General features: G+C 46.4%; 1 protein-coding gene across 1 annotated transcript in view; it reads left to right on the forward strand.

Moving 5' to 3' along the window:
- Positions 1-205: 205 nt before the first annotated feature.
- The window catches only part of LOC111949304 (ras-related protein Rab-38-like), a 64,922-nt gene continuing 46,077 nt past the window's right edge, over positions 206-19,050 (forward strand). The window contains exon 1 of the mRNA XM_023966250.1: positions 206-454. Coding sequence (XP_023822018.1) covers positions 262-454 — 193 coding nt within the window. The 5' untranslated portion in view covers positions 206-261. The remainder of the gene's footprint in view (positions 455-19,050) is intronic.

A 19,050-nucleotide genomic window follows, 5' to 3' on the forward strand; every position in this document is an offset into this window, starting at 1 on the left:
TTGCTTTTAAAGGGTGGTTTTGCACTATTTTTATTTTGCATAAATTCATGTAATCAAAAGCTACGTCCATTCAGACTCTGATCTCTCAGACCTACATGGCTTGAAGGGGCAAGTCTCTTATAAAGCAGCATTTGTACAAGAAATGAAAACTCCTTGAGAGCTACATTGTTTCCACCCCTCACTCCACCCCCGAAACTCACGCAGAACTAATAATTGGAGACATTGCTGCTGTGAGCTGCGCGTGAGCTCTCAGCCGCAGAAATGCAGCACGAGCGCCTGCTCAAAGTTCTGGTGATAGGGGACTTGGGGGTCGGGAAGACTTCCATCATAAAGCGCTACGTGCATCAGGTCTTCTCTCAGCACTACAGAGCCACCATCGGGGTGGACTTCGCACTCAAAGTGCTGCCCTGGGATCTCCCCACCGTGGTTCGGCTGCAGCTGTGGGACACGGCGGGTGAGTGTCGTGGTGCTTGGATCACGCTTTGTTGTGTAATAAGCCCGTAGCACTCTTTTTTTTGTTTTTGTTTTTTTAACTTAGCACCAAGACAGGCTCTCTGCAAGACTCACACTATTGTTCACAATGAAATAGTCATATTTGTTGGAAGGAAAAAGAAATCGAGATAAATAGAAATAAAAGATAATTAGAGTTAAAAGTTTACTGTTTTTATTAAGTGCTGTTTTATTATTGTTTTTATTTTTTATTTTCTCTCAATATTATCTTTAAGTAAACTCTAAAACCGTTCTGTAACAGACTGACCCAGCATATTCTTTCACATTCTTTTCTGGGACCTGCATCATCAAAGGAATGCATAGGGATCTTGCTTTTATACAAACGTCAGTACTTCAGTGATATAATCAAAGGATCTTCTGGCATGTGTCACCTCAGAATGTGACACATGCCACCTTCTCCAGATGCCTTTCTGACATAACCCTGTATTTTATCTTGGCTGGGGACCAGGAAGACCCATTTGGGCCCCCTTGTGGCTACAAAGTTAGGCAGTTGCGCGAAGGGTCTTGCCCAAAGGACCCATACTGGATGAAGCTCAGTGTGCCCCCATAAAATCAGCAATAGTTCAGTAATAATTTATAATCTGTTCTTTTGAGCTATCTTTATGTCTACTTATATGGAAGCAATTCTGTAGCATAATTAAAAAAAAAAGTCAAAACCAGAAATGCTTTTTCATTTTCAAAATGAAGCTGCATTTTTAAAAATTCAAAATTGAAATGAAAAAGCAATCCACCAAAATGCTTTTTTTCAACAGTGCTTATTCTGTCACTTAATTAAAATGATAATGAAAATGGCATTTGACATTTCATTTTCAAAAAGTTCTCTGTTAAATGTGTAGCAAAATTCATTTAGAAATGTCTAATTTGACAATTAAAATGGATTAACTGAAATGCCTTTTCATTTTCATAAAATGAAAATGAAAAATTAATGCTTCAAAATGCTTTTTCATTTCTACTTAAAAACCACTTATTCTGTGTCATGATTAAAACGAAAATGCAAAGAGGGGACTGCATTTTCATTTTAATATCCACCCTGTGAACATTGTCGCATTATTCAATTCGAATAAGCATTTCCAGCGGGGAGGCGGGGCGATGACGTCAGTGCTATCTCAGTGTGTCCAGCTGCTAAGAGACACATCCTAGGAACAGTGTAGCTTTGTGTTAGTGTCAGAGAAGAGTGCTTCGTGATGGTTGTGAACTTCTGATGATTTTAAACAGCTTCTCAGGACTACGTAGCAGCATTTCCGCCTTCTGCGGATGCATCGCGGTTCGTCGGAACCCCCCCCCGGACAAGCTTTTTTTCTTCGGACCGGCAGCCGCCTTCGCATAGCGGACCGCGAAGCCCTGCGACCCGAAGCTCCCGATTGCCGTAGGCGGAAGTGCTGCTACGATCTGAGAAACCATGATATGAATTTGTGTTTTCAGTGATGTCCAGAACAAAATAAAGGATGATGTAATTCCCACATATTTACATCCAAGATGCTCATTGCCCGTTCGGAGTTTTAAGTACCTCCACGGCTAATGTTTTAGCACAAATTAGCCTAATGCTAACCTGTCTTTCGGGTCCTCTTTGCAGTAAAGAAAATAGCACTGACCGCATAGATTTAAAAAAAATATGAGCGAGCAGGCCATTAATAATAATCACAACAGTAATAAAAGCACATTTAGAAGATAGTCTCATGCAGCCTCGCGCTGATTTTGCTGTTCAATGACAGCTGGATCCCAGTCAACAGCTGTAGGATATTTCCCCATGCTTAACGTTTGCTGGTTGGTCCAACCATCTATATTGTAGCAACGCTATGAAGAATGAGGCAGAGATAGGAACTTTGCAGAACTGGTTTCTTTTTATTGATCTCGAACAGTGTGACATGCAGTGGGGTCATTCTCCTCGCCCCCCTCCTCACTTACGATGCAGGACAAAATAAATCACCAGGGTAAAATAACTAACACCGAACGGAAGAACAGTCAGACATAAAACACATAGATTAAACCCACACACCCACTCAGATCAGGCCAAAACCAGCAGAAGAAATTGCATCCCATAATCCTTTGCGCTGCCAGATCTGACAGCAGACGAATGGGTGTGTGACCGTCACTACATAGCCCCCTTCTGAAGGGTCAGCTGTCCTCGGCGACCCTATCAACCACAAAGTCATTAAGATAAGCGGGGCGCCGGCGTGAACGCACTGGTCGTGCACAGTCATTTAAGGATGTGCTCGGCTCCGGCACGTCCAAGTCCCCACTAGTAGATCCACCTGCCGTTCCAATAGTCTGTGGAACAAGGGGCTGGTAGGGAGCCAGCCGGTCCTGATGAAGCACCACAGTTCGTCTCCTGTCCGGCACACGCACCCTGTAGACCACGTCTGACAGTCGGTGCAGCACCTCACCGGGCCCCCGCCAATGGCTGCTTATCTTGGGAGAAACTCCCTTTTACCGCTCAGGGCAGTACACCCACACTCTGTCCCCAGGTGAGAACTCCTGGCCCCGACACCAGCTGTCATAGGCCCTCTTTTGCCGCACTCCAGCACCAGCTTGTGCTCTGCGGGTGAATTCGTGGATTTCGTGCAGGCGGTCCTTGAGTCTGCGACAGTAATCCATTTCTCTTCCGCCCGGAATCTCAGGTTCAGGTGGTGCCCCAAACACCAAGTCCACCGGAGTCCGGAGCTCCCGCCCAAACATAATCGCAGCAGGTGTGCACTGGCTTGACTGACTTGACTGAACTGCAGTGCGATACGACCAGAGGGCCAAAGGCAGAAAACGGTCCCAGTCCCGCTGGTGGCGACTGGTCAAGATCGCCAGTTGTGTGGCCAGGGTTCGGTTAAAGCGTTCCACCAGCCCGTCGCTTTGAGGATGGAGTGGGGTGGTTCTTGTCTTTTGTATCCCCAAACGACGGCAAACCTCGCTGAAAACCTGAGACTCAAAGTTCCTGCCCTGGTCACTGTGGAGCTCAGCCGGTGCCCCGAAGCGGGTGAACATCTCCTCCACCAGTCTTTCAGCGGTGGTGGCCGCGCTCTGATCCGGCACAGCATATGCCTCAGGCCACTTTGTGAAATAATCCACAGCCACAATGACATAGCGGTTCCCTGCATCAGTCACTGGAAACGGGCCCAAGACATCCACCCCGACCCGTTCCATCGGAGCTCCTACCAGGTACTGCTGCAGCGGTGCTCGGGACTGCCGGGATGGTCCTTTCCGTGCGGTGCAGTCATCACAGCAGTGGACGTGCAGCTCCACATCTCTGCGGCAGCCTGGCCAGTAAAACCGCCCCCGGAGACGACGCAGGATCTTGGCGTTCCCAAAGTGACCTGCTCCGGTGGAACCGTGAACCAGTTGAAGGACCTGGGAGCGGGTCGCTCGGGGCACCAACAGCTGGAGGATGTCCTCCCCCCGATCCGGAACCTGCCACCGCCGGTACAACACCTCGTTGTGGAACTCGACATTAGTCCACTGGGAATAGTAGGACTTCAGCTCCGGACTCTGCGCTGCGACCTTATTCCACTCCGGCCGTTGCCCCGCCTGCAGCCAGCTCCTCAATTGAGCCAGCACCGCATCGGCCTCTTGCTGCTGCCTCAGCTGCTCTGGGCACAGCTCCGGAACATCTTTGGTCGTTGTAGCAGCCACAGTCTGGACATCGCCGTCCCGCTCCTCCTGGCGGTGACAGTAACGGCATTCTGCTGTCAGGCACGGCCGTCTGGAGAGCGCGTCGGCGTTGCCGTGGCAACGCCCAGCCCGATGCTGGATGTCGAAGTCGTAGCTTTGCAAAGTCTCCAGCCACCGGGCCACCTGTCCTTCTGGATGTTTGAAATTTAGAAGCCAGGTCAAGGAGGCATGGTCAGTCCGGAGGGTGAAGTGGCAGCCCTGCAGATACGGCCGGAAGTGTTGCACCGCTTGAACCACAGCCAGCAGCTCCCGCCACGTCACGCAGTAGTTCCTCTCGACACGACTCAGGGCACGGCTAAAATAGCCCACCACCCGCTCTCCTTCTTCCCCCTGCTGCGACAGGACTGCTCCGACCCCTGTATTGCTGGCGTCCGTGTCAACAATAAAAGGGCGACGGGGGTCTGGAAACGCCAGGACCGGTGCCGCTGTCAGCGCCCCTCGGAGCTGGTCAAAGGCGGCAGCGCAGGAATCAGTCCACCTGAACTGCTGTCCCTTGTTAGTTAGCTGGTGAAGAGGGCTGGCAATAGTGGCGAAGCCTCGGATGAAACGCCGGTAATAAGAGGCTAATCCCAGGAAGCTCCGCAACTCACCGACGTTGGTGGGGGCGGGCCAGTCCTTCACGACTGCCACCTTGGCTGGGTTGGTTGCAACGCCCTTCTCGCTGACCACATGTCCCAGGAACTCAGTCTCTTTGGTTAGGAGGCTGCACTTGGCTGGGTTAAGTCTTAGTCCGGCTTGTCTAATTGCAGCAAACACCTCCCGCAGATTATTCACAGCCGCCTCGAACCTGTCTGCATGCACCAGCAGGTCATCCAGGTAGACGATGCAGCGGTTCCGGGGCACGCCAGCCAGGACCCTTTCCATCAGCCGCTCGAACGTGGCTGGTGCGTTGCAAAGCCCGAACGGCATTACCCGAAACTGCCACAAACCTTGTCCGATGGTGAAGGCAGTCTTCGGCTTAGCATCGGGGGCTAGCTCCACCTGCCAGTACCCGCTCCTAAGATCGAGGGAGCTGAACCAGCTGGATCCGGTGATCCAGTCCAGAGCGTCGTCGATCCGAGGGAGGGGGTAGGAGTCCTTCTTGGTGACACTGTTCAGGCGCCGATAATCCACACAGAACCGCCAGTCTCCGTTTTTCTTTTTTACTAAGACAGCCGGTGCCGCCCACGGGCTACTGGATGGCTCGATTACTCCAGCTGCAGCCATCTGACGGATCATGTCCTCCGCAGCCTGGCGCTTGGCGAGCGCAAGCCTGTGTGGGCGTAGCCGGATGGGCGGGGCCGAACCGGTGTCTATGTGGTGCTGAACCAGCGCCGTCTGCGTGCAGTCTTCATCTTTGGCAGCAAAAATGTCCATGAAATCTGTAAGGAGATCCGGAAGGTGTCGGATCTGCTGGGTGTCTAAGTCTTTGCTGCTACGTTGCAACAGATCCTGCACTGCTTTCTTTGTCTCAGGAGATGTTTTGCTGGTGGAAGCTGCACTCACCGGAGCCATGAAAGCGCTTGGTGCGGCGCTGCTGGCGGCAGGAGTCGTTCTGGAATCGCCGCTCTTCCTTCTTCCGCGTTGGAGCATCAGAGTCTCGCCTCCGATGGTGATGGTTGCCCGGGCAGCATCAACGCAAGCCTTCCAGCGGGACATGAGGTCGAGGCCAATAATGCAGGGCTCCGTAATGTTGGCCAGCCAGAACTCGTGCACAATGTCCTGTCCTCCGGCCTGGATCCGCAGCAGCTTCCTCGCCACCAGCCCCGCTTTTTCTCCAGTCACAGTCATTAGCTGGGTGCCGGTGGGGGTCCATGATTCCAGAAGGGAACCAGCGGTGCCTGGCAGAACCCCCCGCCGCACAAGAGAGATGGTGGACCCGGTGTCCACTAACGCTTGACACCGTTGATCTTCCAGCTGGCAACTCAGATAAAATCCTCTGGTATACCCCAAACGTCCAACCAGAGTGCATCGGCCTTGAAGGGGCGTTGGTGGGTGGGATGGCAGCCCCTTCACCTGGTCATCCCGTTGCCGTTTCCCGGCGAAGCTGCTCTGGTCATTGGTGCTGGCGCAGGGCAGTTGCGTGCGATGTGCCCAGGCTCCCCACACCGGTAACAACGATCAGAGGAACGGTGCTGACGTCGGGAGGCCAATGGATGGCGCTGAGACGGCCGTGGCGTCGATGACTGGACGCTGAAGATATCTTCTGCCTCCTCCTTCTCATAGTTGACCATTTTCACGCAAGGCTGAGTGCCGGGCACCACACGTGAAGTGGAGAGGATGGCCTCTGCTCGTTCTCCTTCCCGGATTGCTTGCTCCAGTGTCTGCGGCGTGGCAGGCGGACGTGTTGGCGAAGCCGTTCAGGTGTGAGTCCTTGCAGGAACGCATGGAGAGCTAACTCTTCCTGCGCTCCTGAAGAAAATCGGGGGTAACCCCGCCGGACAAGTAGCTGAATGTCTGCAGCTAGGGCGCCTAGGCTCTCTCCATCACGACGGCAGCGACTGGTCAGCTGTTCTCTTTCGTGCGTCTCTGACGCACCGGCCGAACCGCCGTTCCAGGGCCGTGGTTAGGGCGCCCAGGTCCCGCTCCTCCGCAGGTGCCAGGTCCATCAGTATCTGCTGTGCTCGTCCTTCCAGGGCCAGCGCCAGGTGAGTGGCCGTTTCTTCTTCCCTCCATCCGTTGTGTGCCGCTGCAATTCGGACTTGCTTGAGGTACAGTTCCAGCTGATTAGTTCCGTCGTACTTCGGCAACTTGACAGTGGATTTGGGAACAGCAGCGGCAGCGGTGGCGAGTTGCTGCTCAGTTGAGCTGCAGAGCCGGGACCTGCCAGGAGTGTCGCTCTTCGGCGTCGTCTCCACAAAGCGTGGACGTCCGCAGCTTGCTCCGTCGGGGAGGCCAGGTTCTCTCCACTTCTCAGCCAGCCATGCTGCTCTTTCGCTGCGCAGTCGAGCGGTCTCTCTTTCCATTCTGTCTTGCTCCATGATCCCGTTTCTGACACCAATGTAGCAACGCTACGAAGAATGAGGCAGAGATAGGAACTTTGCAGAACTGGTTTCTTTTTATTGACCTCGAACAGTGTGACATGCAGTGGGGTCATTCTCCTCGCCCCCATCCTCACTTACGATGCAGGACAAAATAAATCACCAGGGTAAAATAACTAACACCGAACGGAAGAACAGTCAGACATAAAACACATAGATTAAACCCACACACCCACTCAGATCAGGCCAAAACCAGCAGAAGAAATTGCATCCCATAATCCTTTGCGCTGCCAGATCTGACAGCAGACGAATGGGTGTTTGACCGTCACTACAATATTCTAAATGTGCTTTTATTGCTGTGATTATTTTTATTTTGAAAATGAAAAAGCCTTTCTGTTAATCCATTGTAATTGTCAAATTAGACATTTCTAAATGAATTTTGCTACACATTTAACAGAGAACTTTTTGAAAAGGAAATGTCAAATACCATTTCCTTTATCATTTTAATTAAGTGACAAAATAAGCGATGTTGATGAAGAAAATGAAAAAGCAATTTGGCGAATTGCTTTTTCATTTTAATTTTTTGTCAAAAAATGCAGCTTCATTTTGAAAAGGAAAAAGCCTAACTGGTTTTGACTTTTATTTTTAATTACGCTACAGAATCGCTTCCATATACTTAAAGAAAACATGGCAGAAATATAACATGAAAGCAGGCAAATGACAAAATAAATCAGTTCAAATAAAAAAGCAGTTTTATCACTAATCAAAAACCTTCAGATATGAGCCAAGAGGCTCAGTCTCTTACGGGAGATTATAGGCTGTTTGCGAACGAAAAACTGGCAAAACTTTACAGGTGGTTTTCACGAAATATCAAAATCCACTTGGTACGGAGCCCGTGTCCTGACATTAAGATATTAAAATATTTCTTGTTCCCACAGATTAATATCTTGTTCCCACAGATTATTATCTCGTTCGCACGAAATACTATTCCGTTCCCACAAGATACTATTGCGTTCCCTCGAAATACTATTCCGTTCCCTCAAAATACTATTCCGTTCCCTTGAAATGATTAACTCGTGCGAACGCAATAATGAGTAATATGCAATAATATGTTCCTTCAAAAAAGGAACATAAAAAACAAAAATGATCACTTTATTACTGTCTCAATGAATATAAGAAAAATATCAAAAGATTTATGATAACTAGGCTGCTTTGTCATACGATAGCTCCTGGTAGGCTACTACTAGCTCCACCGCAGAGCTCTTTGATGTATGCCGGCATTTGGGCAACTGGCTGGTCGGTTGACAGACAGACAGCTGATGTTGTAGTTTAGGGTCGAATAGGAATAATAATATTCAGGACTTGTCTTTTATTAACTTTAGCAGTCAGTCGCTTTACATTCGAAGGCTATTAGGCTACATGCTAACTAACTAGCCGATCATTTATCTTGTTTTTAATTTACGTCATAGATTTACAGCAGATACCTTCACATTTCTGTCTGTCTGTGTCTCATTACATTGCATTGAAGACACGGAGGATGTTTAGAGAACAGATTTATTTATTTTAAAAAGCACAAAAGCATCCATCATATTCACACCTTCATTCACATCTGGTACGCCCTCCATCATCTTGCTGCAAAAGCCGCTTCCTGCTGCTACTTCCGTGTCTCTGTGAGCATTCAATAGGGGTAAAAATAAAAGCAAGAATGGTCGATCTGTTATTGTCTCGGCCGCAAAGCATGCTGGGAAACGGGACGTACTGCTATTGTTGTTATGCTACGAGCTAAAGGTAAGTGCATTAGGCGAAGCAGCCAGCTTAATATGATATTTTTCAGATTTTCATCGCGATCACAATAAACTTACCACATGCACAATAATCGCACGTTCTATTTTCCTGATGTCCTGTAAAGTGGCTACATGAGCCACAAGGGAACTGCAAGACAAACCTGCAGCTGCTCCTGTCTACGACCCTTCACAGGCTTGGACAATCCAAAAACCTCCAACACCCATACAGATTAACTCCCGTACCGGTGCATATGACTAAGCCATTTAGTGTTATACTTAACACTTATAAGAACAACAAGAACAAACATTAGGTGCAATATTGTAACTATAATCTGCACAAGATCTTATTGACATTATGAAAATAAAAGCTATTTTATACAACAATTTTAAAGAAATCCATCCATTTGTCACTACCAACTCCAAGTCCCTGGTTGGTCAAAGTTTGACATGGTTTAACTTACAAGCACATTCAATGGCTACTTGTGTTATATGTAGAGCCCAAAAATGGTTGCAGAAACTTGTGTAGGTATGTGTAAGTGCAAAATTTTTAACACAAAAGCCTGAAATGTGTGTACTCACTTGCTTAATTACATGGAATTCTCTATGAGAAGGGTCACTTTGGATAGCTTGATGTGTAGCTTGAGATGAAATTTAAACCAGTACTGTTTGCCCCAATGTACTAATACCCGATGTGAGGCAATAACTCCTGTTGTGGCTGCTGAGGGGCCACTGCTGGATCTGTTCACTGTGTGAACTGAAAGACTATTTAAAAGAGCATGATATTTTAATAAACCTCCTTATGAATTAAAGTAAACAGAAATAAAGAGAGAGACCAAAGTGAAATCCCTCAGCTGATGACAATTTGTTTTTTTAATTTAGTTTATTTCTGAAATGCCAAATTTAGGGTAATGGTCATCTCAAGACAGTCCTCAGAGAATGCAATAACAAACCAAGCAATAATTAACCCTTGTGCTATCTTAGATGACGTGTTCTCCCTACCATGACAAAGGTGGATAAAGGTGGAAAGACTTTGAGTAATCCATGGACACCAGTGAAGATCACAAATCATTGAAGAAAAAAGGTCCAGCGCACTGTCTAGTGGGTTTAGATGACCCATCTCCTAATGTTAAAGTGCCTAGGATAGCAGAGTTAATTATGGTCCTACAAAACATTAGTTGTTCATGCTATGTTATTCTGTTTAAAAATGGAAGACCAAGATGTTCTGCTTACATTTGGGAATCTATCCTGCTTTTTAAAATCTGTTTGCCTTTTCACATAACTGTCTGAGTGGATAAAAATGATTTTGCTTCATGAATTGTCGCTGTCGAGGCACAACATGTAACATCTAACAACAACTAGTTTCATGACAAAACATGCCTTGTGCAATGAACAGGAAGTTTCAGCTAAAATTTTACCTAACTCAGCATGGACATGTCACAATGAAACTGTCACAAGAACAGGCAGACGGCTGGTTCCAATTTCAGCAGGTTTTTTAGCCTAGCTCCACAAAGCTAAATCAGGGTCAGGCCGGCAGGGGTCAAAATCGAGCATGAAAACATCAGACAAACAACTAGAGATGTCGGGATCTAGGCGAGAGTTGGGGCAGGGTGCGGGCGGCAGGCAAACTAAATCAGGAAACAGAAGCTCACATGCAGCTATAACACTCATTAATGAAGGCACAGTGGTACAAACAATACTTTGCACTGAGTGAGGCTCAGTGCAGTGTTTAAGTATGCTGTGATTGATTGGGTGAATGAAAGACAGGTGTGATGCATCCAGGAAGTGTCACTGGGGTTGCTGGGAGATGTAGTGTGGTTTGAACCCTGGAGATGGTTCCCACTGGTGACCAGAGGGGGAGACAGAACTATGACTTCTGACGAGGAACAAGGCATTCAGGGCATTAATGCAGGACACCAAGGAAACGAAATGACTCACTGATCAGGGAGGGGTCAGGGATGTTATCAGCGGCAACCCAAGAGGGTTCCTCTGGGTCCAGGAATAAGAGGCAGGGATAACAGTATTTCACAGTCACACCATTAAGCCTGTGGAAGTCAATACACAGCCTCAGACCACCATCTTTCTTTTTGACAAAGAAAAAATCGGCTGAGGCTGGGGATGTAAATGGTCAGATGAAGCCCTCTGCTAAGTCCTCTCGGATGGAGGCCTGCATGGCCTCAGACTCAGGTTAAGAAAGCGGGAACACCTGTCCTCAGATGGGCATAGCTTCGGGCAGAAGGTTGATGACACAGTCGTAGGACCGGTGTGGAGGGAGCTGTGTGGCACGCTGCTTTTTGAAGGCCTCTCGCAAGTCCTCTTATTTAGCTGGCAACCTATCCATCTGTTCTGTCGCACTGATCTCTGTGAGGGTTGTGGCTGCAATCGACCTCAATGGAGCACAGTTTTATGACTGTTCAGCGGCCTGAAGGCAGTGTCAGGACAGTGACAGGACGTGAATAGGAGTAGAGCTGGGACGGTGTCGGATTTTTGATCACCGCTGTGATGAACCACCAGGGGGCGCGGTGTCGGGGTTAACCGCAGCCCCCCCCCCCAAAAAAAAGAAAAAAAACACTAAATCCCCCGGCGCCCGCATCAGAAATAAATACAATTAAAACGTAGAATTCTTTATTAACAAAAATCACAGTAACAAGTAACTACTACATATCTAACTAATGAACTAACTATATAGGTGTTGTAGATTGACTGTGACTGTGTGTGTCCGCGCGCTGCGTCATGTGTACGACTAGGAGGAAGGTGCGCACACGTGTGTTGGGGGTGCATGTTGATTCCTCTGCAGTGGACTGCTTGGAGCGGCATGCGAGCACAGGCTTCACCTATGCTCTCTGGTACAGACATCTTCTCAGAATATTATATATTGCCCAGTAATAAACAGACTTCAGACACTTTGTCCCCTTTCCGGTAGCCAAGAAGCCTGACACCCATGAAGAACGCAGGGCAGGAAGCTCCACCTTTACTTATAAAGACAAGTAACTTGGCGCTGCACAAAATAGTTACCAAACAAAAGATGTAGTGATATTCGTGGCAATCTAACAGCGCGCGTTCATGTTTGGTGTTACAGAGTGACTGAGAACAGTTCTTTAGTGCGTGTCGCGCGCACTTAAGAACGCACGCAGCTTGTAATGGAAATGAATACAATGGAAATTAATAATTACAACGCAGTAAATTTGTCATATTTCCTCGCGAGACTGAAACTTCTGTTGTAGAATGAGGATGTATGCTTCTGAAAGCGCGCGCCTGTGTGTGTAAAGGGAGCTGCGTGCCACGTGCAGCAGAGGCAGTCAGAGCCCGCGCCAACTAGAGACAGTTACAGGCGCGGTGGGATAGGAGAGAACAGTCTGAAAGAAAGAAGGAAAGTCTGAACACAGGACTAGCAGAAAAAGTAAATTATCAGCAAAGATGAACGTGTTTAATGTGTTTATTATACAGTAGTTCCAATCACGCACCATATGCAGAACTTTCACACAAAGAAAACGACAAAAAAAAAAGTGCGGTAATGCAGTTATCGTCACAGCCCTAAATAGGAGTTTGTGTTTTGACCAGTTTAAACTAGGATCATGCCTCTCCAGCCAAGGCAGACTGAGGATGATGGGACATTGAGGGGACTTGATGACGAAAAGGCAGAGAGACTCACGATGGTGCTCCGATGTGATGCCTGCAATGTCTTGAGTAGGGACCGGATCTGGCCTGACCCCAGGGGCCTTCCGCCTAGGGTGGTGACTACCACTTGAGCATTGCAGGTGAGCAAAGGGACAGCATGAGAGTGAGCTAAAGCCAGGTCAATAAAATTCCCTGCGGACACCAGAGTCAATCATAGCTTGAGTATCCACCATGGTTTTTAAAGCGTAGTGTAACCTGCAGTATAAAGGTGAGCATGGGTTCAGTCACCGGTTCTGCAGAGCGTCGTGGATGTCAATTGGGACGGGTGTTGTGAATGTGGCCTGGCTGGCCGCAGTCAAGGCAGAGGTTCTCCCGAGTTGGATGGGATTGCGACCGGAGCCAGCAGTCCCTGGGGAATAAGGTGAGACGGCTATGACAATGGCTAAGGTTGGGTTGAGTGACCACCGGGTTTTCAGCAGTTTCCCCTGTTTTATATGGAGGGCTATGAGTTGATCCAAGGATAATCCCTAGTCGCGGCCCATTAGTTCCCACTGCATTTCTGCGGTGAGTCCCTCATGGTAAGCCGTCATCAGCAAGCTACTAGTCCAGTCTGTGCATGCCACCAGAGTCCAGAATCAAAGCGAGTAAGCGCCTGCAGTCTGTCGCCCCTAGGCAGGATGCAGGCGGCAGGCAAACACAATCAGATACAGGGTCAGGAGAGAGAAGATCAGGTCCATATATAACAGGCAGAGTGGTACAAACAATTACTCGCACTGAGCTTCTTCTTCTTCTTCTTCTTGTGGGACGAGGGTGATTGAAGGAGCTGAGGAGTGATTTATTTATTTGCCTTTTCTGTTCTTTTTCTGTACTTTTTCACTTTGGTGTTATTTGTTAATGGTTAGGTTGTCATGGTTTCAGTTGGTTGTGTCTTGTTTTTCGTTTTAGTTCTTGTCCTGTCCTGTTTGGTTCTGTTTCCTGTTTTATTTTGAAAGGTTTCCTGTCTTGTCTTGTTTCTTGAGTTTTACTTCCTTTGGTCCCCATCAGCCCTGATCGTGTCCACCTGTGTCTTGTCTGCCCTGTCTGTATTTAAGTCTTGTCTCTGCCCTCCTCCTGTGTTGGTCCATTATTCCTGTTCTGTTGTTCATGTCTTGTCGTGCCATGTTCCTTGTTCTTTGTCTCATGCCACGTCACGTCACTGTGAGTTTTTGGTTTTGTCATCCTGCTCGGCAGCGTTTTTTGTTATAATTAAACCCCTTGCCCTTGAACCACGTGCCCCTGCCTCTGCATTCTGGGTCCTACCGGCTCTCGAGCCCCACCACCGTGACATAGGTGTATTGTTAGTTCTTTTATTTTGTTTCTTTTTGGTGTTTTGTGGGTTTTATCCCGTGGTGGGTGTGGAGCTTGTGGTGTTCTTCTGGACGCCATGGCCCTCACTTCACTTACCAGGAAACACTGCGTTAAAACAGGTGCCGGTGTGGGTACCGGATGTTCTCGGGGTCCTTCGGGGTCCTTCGACCAATGATGACGTCACACTATTTGATTGGCTGTAAGTTGCCACGACCAATGAGTTAACATTGCTAAGTTTTTTTTTTTAAACTTTATTGACAATTGCGGTATCATACATTAACAATGACATTAACGTTAACAACGAACAATAACAATGTAATGAATATTGCTTCGAAAATCAGTCACCATTGCCAAACATAACATATTAACATAGAAAATAAAGAATATAGGGGAAAAAAAGAAACAATGAACATAACACACAAATAAATAAAAACACAAGTAAAATAAAATAAAGGAACATAGAAAAAATCTAAATAGTCTAATACTAGTTAAGTTAGGGGTACTCGTGAAGTTTGTATTTCTGAACAAAACTAAGCAAATTCAAGCCATTCTTCTTTTTCATATAATGAAGTGATTGAAAGTAAAAACAGAGCTCTTTATTAAATGTTATAAAAGTGGTTTGGTCTTCAAAACTTGACCTCACCAGGATGGCGGTGCTCTCCTCCCATGAGGAACCACGTGATGTCTCCTCTAGTAAAATAACTCATTGGAAGGACCCCGAAGGACCCCGAGAACATCCGGCAACCCGAGAACATCCGGTACCCACACCGGCTCCCTGCACAGCGTGGAGGATGTGGCTCTGGCCGTGGGGGAGGTTATCGGGCATGCTTCAATTAAATCTGCTGCTCGCATGAATGGAGCCGTTGCTTTGTTTGTGGAGAGGGTGGAGCAGGTGAACACGCTGGATGAGAAGGGCATTTCCATCAATGGCGTGTTTGAAACCATCACGCCGCTCTCTCAGCCGGCGACCAATATCACGCTGTCTAACGTCCCTCCGTTCATTAGTGACGAGTTTCTGGTGCGAGAACTGTCCAAACACGGGAAGGTGGTGTCAACTGTGCGTAAAGTGTTGTCAGGTTGTAAGTCCCCCCTGCTGAAACACGTCGTGTCTCACGTTCATGATCCTCAACAAGAAGGAGGAGGACTTGAATTCTGTCTTTAAGGTGCGTGTGGATGATTATGACTACGTGCTTTTTGCTACTTCTGCCTCGTTCAAATGCTTTGGTTGCGGCGATGAGGGGCATTTGGTTAAAGCTTGTCCACACCGCGCCGTTTCTGCCTCGGGGGGCGTGGCGGCGGCAAGTAGCACGGATGACGGTCAGCGTGGGTTGCGCGCTGATCGCCCCGCGCCCGTGCCGCGGAGCGCCGCTGTGGTTGAGGGTCCTCCGGAGGAACTGGCAGCCTGTCCTGAGCCCGTGGTGGATGGGCCTGAGTCGGTGGGCGAGCCTGATGGGACCATGGTGAGTGGGGAAGGTGTAAGTGGATACGGTCAGGTGGAGAATCAGGTGAGTCAGGTTGCAGAGGGGGGGTTTCGGTGGAGGGTGTCATGAATGTCACTGAGGTGGTGGATGCGTTGGAAGTCGCTGGTGGGGCATCTGGGCTGGATCCTTCCTCAGCTGTGTGTGTGGATGTAGGGGCGGTGGAGCCCTCTGAGCGTTTTGGTTCGGGTGTGTCTGGGGAGTGTGTGGTGGGTGACGACGAGGCGTGTCTGGAAGGGGGGATTGATGACGTCGATGCTGAGGCGCGTGGATCGGTTTTTCAGGTTTTTAGTGAGTGTAAAAGGCTTTCAGGTCTCTTCACTCTTTTAACATCTGTATTTGTTCTTTTTAATGTGATGTTTTCCGTTCGTTGTTTTATTTATGGGTCCGGGTACAAGCAGAAAGACAAAGAAAAATGGCAACTGCTTAATTTTATTGTTGGTGAAGCGAAGCTTGCGATTCACGTAAGCAGGAAGCGCAAAATAGCGGGCGAACCTCTGGCTGATGCAGTTCGTATCTGGCGCTGCAATGTCCGTTCCAGGCTGAAGCTGGAATTCTCCTTTTTGAGACTGTCGAATCGTTTGTCTTGTTTTAAAAAGATCTGGTGCTTTGACAATGTTCTATGTCGTGTGTCAAATGGTGAAACATGCTTTGCTCCTTTTTTATGTGAGTGATTGGTGTTTTTTTCTTGTCTGTGATCCTTGAATAAATTGACGTTTTAAAACTCAAAACTCAAACTCTTCTTCTTCTTCTTCTTCTTCTTGTGGTTTAATTGGCGGGAGGCACCGACGTGAAGGTGCATTACCGCCACCTACTGTGTTGGAGTATGGGTCAGAGTGGGGACTACCTAATCAAAAGAAAAAAACAAAAAGAAAAATAAACTAAATTCTCCTCAATAATCTGGTCGTGCTCAAAAAAACCTTTAATCACACCATTTAAATTCTCCTCCCCTCCCAAAAGCTTCTTCAAACTCAGCCATTCACCCTCTATCAACCGTACTCTTCTCTCCAGCTGTCGTCTTTCTTCCCCATACAATTCACAATGACACAGAACGTGCTCCACTGACTCTTCCCCTTTCCCACACTCACACAAACCAGTTGGGTGTTTCCCTATCAAATGCAATGTATTATTTATACCAGTGTGTCCCATCCTCAATCGTGATATTATGCCGTGATCTCTGGTGTTTACTCTGATATTCATACCACTCCCTACTTTGTCTTGAATACTAAATAAATGCCGACCTCTCCTCTCCCTTTCCCATTGTGTCTGCCATTTTTTCATAATAGTAATACTAATTTCCGTTCTCCCTAAAGGAATTTCCATCTCTATACCCCGTTTCAACGCCCTTTTTGCCAGAAAATCAGCCATTTAATTTTCCTCCACTCCCCTATGTGCTGGTACCCACATAAATCTGATGCTTATTTTCAATTTTTCAATTTTTCCAACCTGAACAAATTCTCATTAATGTCATATAATATATCTGATCTGCTATCAGAAGAACAAGATTTCAGAGACATCAAAGCTGACAATGAGTCTGAACAAATTATACCATCTCCAATTATATTCTGTTCTAACCAGTGTAAACTAAATGATATTGCCAACATTTTAACAGCAAAAAACAAAAATCCTTTGACGTCTTAATTCCGACATATTTTCCCAATGTAGGGATACAGAAAGAAAAACAGTTCTCATTGTGTCTGGGTCTTTAGATCCATCTGTATATATTGGAATAAATGAAGCATGGACCGTGTCTAACCTGTCTGCTGTTATTTCATCCCAGTTTCCCTTCCCTCTGCTACCCTCAATTTTCATGTGGAGATAAAAATCCGCTTGTACAGTTGGAAAAACCCAGGAAGGAGTGGCTGGGTACAAAAACGTCTTAACTAGGGTTTTACCATGAATGTTTGCTTCCCTCGCTAATCTATCTAATTTCCAAGCAACACTTTCGTTTGTCCCACTACCACTTTCCCAACAAGGAGCAAATAGCTCTCCTAACCATGTGTTCTACACCTACACAACCCTGTATTTTCACCCAATAATTAAGGAGCAGGCTTTAATTCTGAGATTCAATGGTAGATCCCCCATTTCAACTTGTAATGACACAGCACAAGTTTACCTCAGAGCCCCACTACATATTCTCAACGCCTGATTTTGGATGACCTCTACCTTATGTAACAGCGTTTTGCATGCTGTATTGTAAACAATAATTTGCTCTGAGCTTAACTCACTGCAGTGCTGAAGTATGCTATGGTTGGTGACGGAGTCAGGTGTGCGGCATCCAGGAAGTGTGAGTTGGGGTTGCTGGGAGCTGTAGTGTGGTTAGAACTCTGTGGACGGCTCCTACCAGTGACCAGAGGGGGAGACAAAGTATAGAATTCTCTTTTTTTTCCAGACTTCTGACAGGTGTAAGCTTGGTCATGATTAAACGATTTGGGTCACACAAAAAAGTGCTGATTTATGTTTCATTACAGTACTTTAATTATTTTTGCAGAGATTTTTTACAATACATTTTACAAAATGTTTACAATTTTCATAGTTTTACACAAATAACTCAAATTTGTTGTAGTGTATATAGATAAAAATGAATAGGTGATAATGAGGTAATCTGAACAGTTTTGAACAATCTACACATGAGAAGAAATAAGACTACTTCAATTCTTTGTGCACACATTCATGACTCTTTCTTATGTTTCATAAGGAAATTTGTTTATATTTGAGCTCATCTAAATAATAAAAAGTAAAAATATAAGAGTTTCCAGTTTTGTTCATGATAGGCTACTTTAAACTAGAACTCCTACACTGTCCCCCCCCCCCCCCCCCCCCCACACACACACACACTTTTTTATTGTTCTTAATATTTGGGCAGAACATCAGTGGTTGTTAGTAAATTTCAGCAGGAGTCCATTATTTAATGTTTTTCTCTGACTGACTCAAAAATGGTGAATGTAATATCATTAAAAATGTGCTTAAGTTGAACTTTCAATCAAATTAAAAAGTAATAAAAAAGGGATGATTATTTACCAAGGAGCCCGGGACCTGACATGGATAAAATAAATAATAAAAGTGTTCCCACAAATTAATATTCCGTTAAGACTGAATAATTAATGCGTTCATTTATCCTGTTGTCTTTAAATGCACCACAGTTACAGGGACACGTTGATTGGTCGAGATGCATTATGGGATATGTGTGATGCATGATGGGATATGTAGCATGTAGCCTTCAAACGTTTTTTTTTTTTGATCGGAACTTCTTTTTTCACTGTGCGGTTGTCCTGTGGTATATCACTTTTTAAGCAGCCAATCAGGGTTGATTATTAACCTGGACCATGGTATAAAACATGGTCATATACTCTTGGACGACTGTAAGGTAGGGCTTACATTTTACTTTTCTCTGAAGAAATGTAATGGTGTAATTTCAGAAACCAGAGCTGGTTTAGTGTTCAGTGAAAACATGATAGCTGTTTAGGATAAACTTTCAATGACAAGCCGTTTGAGGCCACAAAGTCTCACTTCCCCCTTTAACTTATGATAAATAAACTGCTGTGTTTTTTTTTTGTTTGTTTTGCATTAATAAAATATAAAGTAAAATTTATTTTACGCATTGTGTATTTTATGTTGTTGTGCATCTCAGCCATATTTCTTAGAGGGCCTATATCATGCAAATTGAAATTTTTGAAATTTGTTATAATGTTCGTTCCT

The sequence above is a fragment of the Oryzias latipes genome, chromosome 18 (assembly GCF_002234675.1).
Source record: "Oryzias latipes chromosome 18, ASM223467v1".
Classification (NCBI taxonomy): domain Eukaryota; kingdom Metazoa; phylum Chordata; class Actinopteri; order Beloniformes; family Adrianichthyidae; genus Oryzias; species Oryzias latipes.